This window comes from Lipotes vexillifer, unplaced genomic scaffold (assembly GCF_000442215.2).
Source record: "Lipotes vexillifer unplaced genomic scaffold, Lipotes_vexillifer_v1.1 scaffold1990, whole genome shotgun sequence".
In the NCBI taxonomy this organism is placed as follows: domain Eukaryota; kingdom Metazoa; phylum Chordata; class Mammalia; order Artiodactyla; family Lipotidae; genus Lipotes; species Lipotes vexillifer.
Window position 1 is genome coordinate 231,138 of NW_006772506.1, and position 6,000 is coordinate 237,137.

General features: G+C 52.4%; 1 protein-coding gene across 1 annotated transcript in view; it reads right to left on the reverse strand.

Annotated features, from left to right (window-relative positions):
• The window catches only part of LOC103076593 (glycine receptor subunit alpha-4), a 29,570-nt gene extending 24,398 nt beyond the window's left edge, over nt 1-5,172 (reverse strand). Inside the window, exons 1-3 of the mRNA XM_007447584.1 lie at nt 4,667-5,172; nt 692-822; nt 339-406 (exon numbers count right to left, since the gene is read on the reverse strand). Of these exons, the coding sequence (XP_007447646.1) occupies nt 339-406; nt 692-822; nt 4,667-4,737 (270 nt within the window). The 5' untranslated portion in view covers nt 4,738-5,172. The remainder of the gene's footprint in view (nt 1-338; nt 407-691; nt 823-4,666) is intronic.
• Between the last annotated feature and the right edge of the window lie 828 nt (nt 5,173-6,000).

Below are 6,000 nucleotides of genomic sequence, written 5' to 3' on the forward strand. Positions count from 1 at the left end.
ACAGATGAGGAAACTGAGACAAAGAGAGATTTGAGTAACCTGCCTAAGAGATGGTAGAGTCAGGGTTTGAATGCAGGTTTATCTGATTTCCAAGCATTGATGCTATGCATCAAGCTACCTGCCAAACTGGACCATCTGCTGCTTAGGCTAGTCTGCCTTTAGCCACTAAAACCCTGGGCTGGGGAAAGATAAACTCCCAGTGACCGACTTTGGACATCCCATGGCTTTAACTATGACCCTGAAACAGGGAGAGGATGGCAGAGGGAGGAAAGTCTTGCTATCTGCTGGGCTTCACCCATTCACACTAGAATGGAAGCTAGAGCAGGGCAATGCTTTACCATGGTAGTCTCGGTGATGGAGCTGAAACTGTTGATGAAGATGTTGCAGGTCACGTTCACAGGTGGGCCTAAGGGTAGCAAAGCACAGCCATATTGGCAGGGCATTCCAGGAATCTGGGAGAAATTTCCAAGACTCCCTCCCTGAGCTTGAGGTTAAGGCACTGCTGGGAGAAGGCAGTGCCTGGCACACAGGCCCATGGGTGATGGGGAGGGGACACTCCTTCTGAGCTGTGAGAGCCAGCCCTGTACCTCCAGCCTCCTGGCCCTGAGGTAGGCAATGGAGGCTAGCTCGGCAGTATGTCCCCAAAAGAAGTGGGGAGGGAAAGGTATTTTGTAGGATGAATGATTCTTACCTTTAAAATTGGGCCTAATCCTGGCATCATATCCAGATGTTCGCCCCATAAGCTTGTCCAGAAAATCAGAGGGGGACATGGGCTGGGACACCTTGGTCCCAGATTTGACTTCTTCTTTTGCCAAGGCCACCCTGGACAGGAGAGATAAAGAATTAATAACTGAGATCTGTTGCATTCTGCCTTTATCACAGACCCTCTCCTTCCTTGTTCCCTCCCCACTTTGGCTGATCTCTCCATCAGGCAGGAGGATTAGGAGATGGTTTCTAGGTGCCCACTTGCAAAATGAGAAGTACAGAAACCCATAAGCCAACACAGCAGCTCAATATTTAGTCCTAGAAGATTGCTTTCACATATATTAGATCTTTTTGTCCTCAAAATTCTCAGCGTGATGGGGGTGAAAACTGTTATTTCCATCTTATAGGTGAGAAAACTGAGGCTTCCAAAGGAGTAATCTGTGAGACTGTAAATTGGTGCAGCCACTGTGGAAAACAATATGGAGTTCCCTCAAAATATTAAAAGTTGAACTATCTTATGATCCAGCAATTCTACTTCTGGGTATTTATCCAAAGGAAACGAGATCACTATGTTGAACAAATATCTGCACCCCCCACCATGTTCATAGCAGCATTATTTGCAATGGCCAAGACACGGAAATTACCCAAGTGTCCAACAACGGATAAATAGATAAAGAAGATGTGGTGTATATATACAATGGAATACTACTCAGCTATAGAAAAGAATGAAATAATGCCATTTGCAGCAACATGGATGGACTTGGAGGGTATTATGCTAAATGAAATGTCAGACAGAGAAAGACAAATGCCATATGATCTCATATGTGGAACCTAATAAATGGATAGATAGATAGATAGATAGATAGATCGACTGTCCAAAAGAAAAGTGACTTGCCCAAAGTCTCACAGCTGGTGAGTGACACAGGGCCCAGGATCAGGACTTGAACCCAAGGCTGAGGCCTCATCCAGTATTCTCTTTCTGAAGGTGCCTTGGACATGCTCAAACAAGAGTGACACAAATAATGTGGCTGTGGCAACGCTTTGTACATCTGGCCTAGCCAAGGATGGGAAGGGCTCAAGGGCAATTTACACCCCTGAGAGATAGTTTTAGTTGCTTGGCCTTCATGCTGATTCCTCAGGGGCTAGGACCCAGCTTCTGGAGAGGGCATCTTGGCTTCTGGTGTCTGCTCCAGCAGGAAGCTATATTCTGAGCTGAACCTCAGTTCAGGGTTGTGGCAGCTGCAGGCAGGTCATCTCACCTTGGCAATAAAAGAGGCAGGAAAGCAGGGCTCTAGAAGCATGGGAAAGCCTCCCAGTAAAGTGGCCATGCTGTGAAGGTCAACTCCCATCTTTTCTTCCTAAGAGCTCCATTTTGAGGAGGGGGCCAGTGTGTTTTGGCCTAGCCTAGAGGCCAGCCCCCTTCACCCCTGACAAGTTTCCCTCTAAGAGCAGCAAAGTTCCTTCCATATGCCTGCTTGTCTGCTTAGCAGCCAATAGCTAGACCAGGGACCAGGAGCTCAGCAGGGGCTTGAGGGCAGGGGTGGGGCTCACACTGAGCTCAGGCTGGACTCCTGGCTGGGTCCTGTGCCTTCTGCTCCATCCTGCCATCATCACCAGAGCCAGCTCCCCTGCTGCCACTACTGCTGCTGCACTGCTGGGGCTGGGAGGTGGGGTGACTGCTGTCCTTCTGGGTCTGAGTCTCCTTTGAACCAGAGAGCTCCTCTTTCCCAGTAAATCTATGTACCTTCCAGTGACTGATAGAATAATACAAATAGCTGAGGCACCATTCTAAACACTTTATCTAGTATAGTTCTCACATCAATCCTTTCAATAATCACTCTTATTATCCTCCAGCTATAGTTGAGGAGTGCAAGATGGAGTGACTTGTTCATGATCATACAGTTCCTAAATGGTAAAGCAGAGATTCCAACCCAGAGCTATTGACTTCAAAACTAAGTCCATCTACCGCAATACCATGATGCAAGCAGCCCAGGGCGGGCTGCCAAGGAACCAGAGTGGGGGAAGGTCAGTGACAGCCGCTGCACCCTGACCCTTAGAGTCTTACTTCCTTGAATCCCATGAGCAGGAGGGAGCTCTTAACCTGGGAACAGAGGCCACCTTGGCCGCGAGTGGGGGTGGCCAGAGCAGGTGGCCTAAGCAGGCTCTGAAAACCCAAGGAGGCGGGTGGTGGTGCTGGTGCAAGCAGAAGTGCGTGGCTTCACCATGGGGCATCCACACTGGTCAGGTGCTGCTGCTGGCTGCTTGTCACCTGCTTGCCGGGAGGCCATGTGGCCCTGCAGGTGGAGCAGCCAGACCCTTGCCACTGTCCTCAACCTCACTCTCATGTCACCTCTCCCGCTAGCTCCAGCCCCAGGACCCTGGGACTGGCTGTGGGCTCAGCTGTCTTGGGCCCCCCACAAGACAGCTGAGCCCACAGCCAGTCCCAGGGTCCTGGGGCTGGAGCTAGCGGGAGAGGTGACAGCTCCGCTTTTCCAGGGTTACTTTGTCTGCAGACCTGAAAGCAGAGTAAAAATTGTTTTTATAATATTTTGACAAAAGTATTTAAAATAATTCTTTTCCTTTGAAATCCTGTGTACTGTATTTTATGATTTAAAATATTATCCTGAGAACACAGCCAGTCCCAGGGTCCTGGGGCTGGAGCTAGCGGGAGAGGTGACAGCTCCGCTTTTCCAGGGTTACTTTGTCTGCAGACCTGAAAGCAGAGTCACAGTGTGTGGCCTCTCCTTGCTCCCTTTCATTCCTGGAAAGTTCCAAACACGGGCAGGACTATGGAGGTTCCAGAGCTGAAAATCTTTCTCATGGAAGGCCTTGGGGTGGGGTAAGGGGAGAACGCTGATTCTGCTGCTGGGTACTTAAGTGACCTTGGCCAGGTCACTTGCCCTCTCTAGGCCTCAGTTTCCATAAATACAATGAAGGATTTGGTCTCAAGATTTCCTAAGGGCCTGCCTTGCTCCAATCACTCAAGTGGGAATGCTGCCACCAAAGCTTGGGCCTTGAGGCAACTTCCCCTCCAGCAGGGCCAGCAAGCGTCAGCTGGGTGCCCCCTTCTGCCTGCATCCTCCTATCAACTCCAGCTGAGCTGCCATTGCACTTAGGGCTGCTTTTCACTCTGAAGAAGTTTATCACTGCCCCCCCTCAACTGCATCCCTGCCTGATTGCCCCCTAATGTGTCTGCCAGCAGTGCGGCAGGAGGCTCCTCAGAAGCAAGCAGATCTTGGCGTGCTCTTTGAATGAAGAGGGGGAGGACAATACTGTGGTGGCACTCACCTGCCTCCACCTTGGGAGGCATTCTTCTGACCAGTTCAGCCCAAGGCACAGCCATTTTTCCTCCTCAGCTCACCCTATCCACCTAGAATGGCTCCTGGTCTAATGAGAAAGTGAGAAGGGGTAGGAGGCCATTTACAAGGAGCCCAAAGCATGTCTTGCCCCCAAGCCCAGGAAATGATGGCCACTTAGTGCCCCTCCAGGGACAGTGAGCAGACAGGTTCCCCCTGGGCAGGGTAGGGTGACTGCAGAGGGCCAATGTTTGGTCAGCCAACATCATTCTGATGTGCTTTTGGGAAAATCCTTGCTCCTTGAAATCTCTTGGGTGAACAGCTGGCAGATGTTGGTGTCATTTTTAAGGATCTGAGGAACGTGTGGCCAAGCTGGTAGGGAGATAGGGTTGCATGGCAGGACAGATGGCTTCTGTTCTGGGCTCACTCCCTAGCCCCTACCCTGGCCCAGGAAAGTCTCACCCATGCAGAAGCCTTCCCACCTGCTCTGGAGCTTTGACATCCTTTATGAAAGTCTCCTGGGATCTGACTGGGGGAGGGTGTGTCCTCCCCTGGAGCCTTCCAGACTGTGGGCTTTTTGTAAACTTCAAGGAAACTGTGCCAGAGCCCCTGCTACCCCCAGCCGGTATTTGCATGCATCTCCTTCTTACCCCCACTCAGCTCACCTGAGGAGGACCTGCCCCGGCAGGGTCCAGAGGAGAAGGAAGGAGAGGGTTGCTGGAACAAGAGTTGTCATTCTGCGGGGACCCTGGAGTCCTTTCTCAGCCTGGCTGCCGAGGTGAGAGGGAGTATCCGGGCGGGAGCGCCGAAAGTACAGAGCCTTCTTCCTACTTGGGCCACTTGCATGGAACCCAAGGAGGGCCGGGCTAGGAGTTGCACGCTCTCTCCTCTTCTCTCTTCTCTGCCCTGTCCTTACCAGTCAGGGGCCAGAACTATTCCCGTGGAAGTGACTCTGACACAGATAACCTGCTCCTGCTCTGGCTCACCTGGGGCTCTGGAGGGCCTCAGCCTGCCTGCTAGGGTGCTGAAGGAGATTCTTTTTGGGCAGCAATCACTCTCTAAACCCTGGAGAGTCTTGGAGGGGAGGGAAGAGGGAGACTGTAGGAAGATGTTTCCCTCCCTCCCACCTCCCCCTGAGCTGCACTCTCTGAAAGCAGCAATTTAAAGGCACAGACGCCAGCAGCTGGAGTGGGGTTCCAAGCGAGCCTGTGTGCTGTGTGCTGGGGAGGAGCTTGGACTGCCGCTGCAGCCTGGAGAGGGCCGGAGGTGCTCTGCCTAGCTTCTAGCTGTCCAGCTGGAGGAGTGCATGCAGGCTGCCCTGATTCCCCAACCTCCCCAGCAGTTCCCCTTTTAGCCTGGAGCCAAGCTGTTGACGAACTCTAAAGGCTTAATGATTTTTGTAAGGGGGACAAAGACCTGAGAGGGTTTAGGGGAGCCAGTGGGTTTCCTCCAGCTGACAGCTTCAGGGCTGAGAGGAGGTGAGGAGGAGGCCGAGGGCAGGGGTGGCTTTTCCTCAACCCTCTGGGTGGAGACACAAGGAATGGATAAGGCAGAGGAACTTCGGAGTTCTCCTATGTCTGCCTACCTATCAGTCTGTCCATCTGTCTGTCTGCATGACCCATCTTCATCCTTGTAGTTGTGCATCCTCTTTCCTGCCTGCTTACCTCCCTTAGCTCATCTCTGCTGAGCTTGGGGGGGCTCTCTTTAGCTCTCTGAAACCCCCTTTCCCCAGCCTGGCTAGGCGGTGAGGAGGAATAGGTGTCCCTGGCAGGGGCAGGGCAGGCCTGGCGCACAGCAGGCTTTGCAAGCTTCAGAGAAGTCAAGGGGACCAAGAGCAATGACCCGGCAGCCCCGAAGCCCAGGATGGAGTAGAGAGGCAGGGAGGGTGGGCCGCTCCCCATCCCCTTGCTTCTGCCCATTTGCTTACAGCATCCAGGTGCTTGAGCAGCTCTTTTCTTGACGACCCTTCCCCAAACTTGTTCAAGCACCACCTGAACCG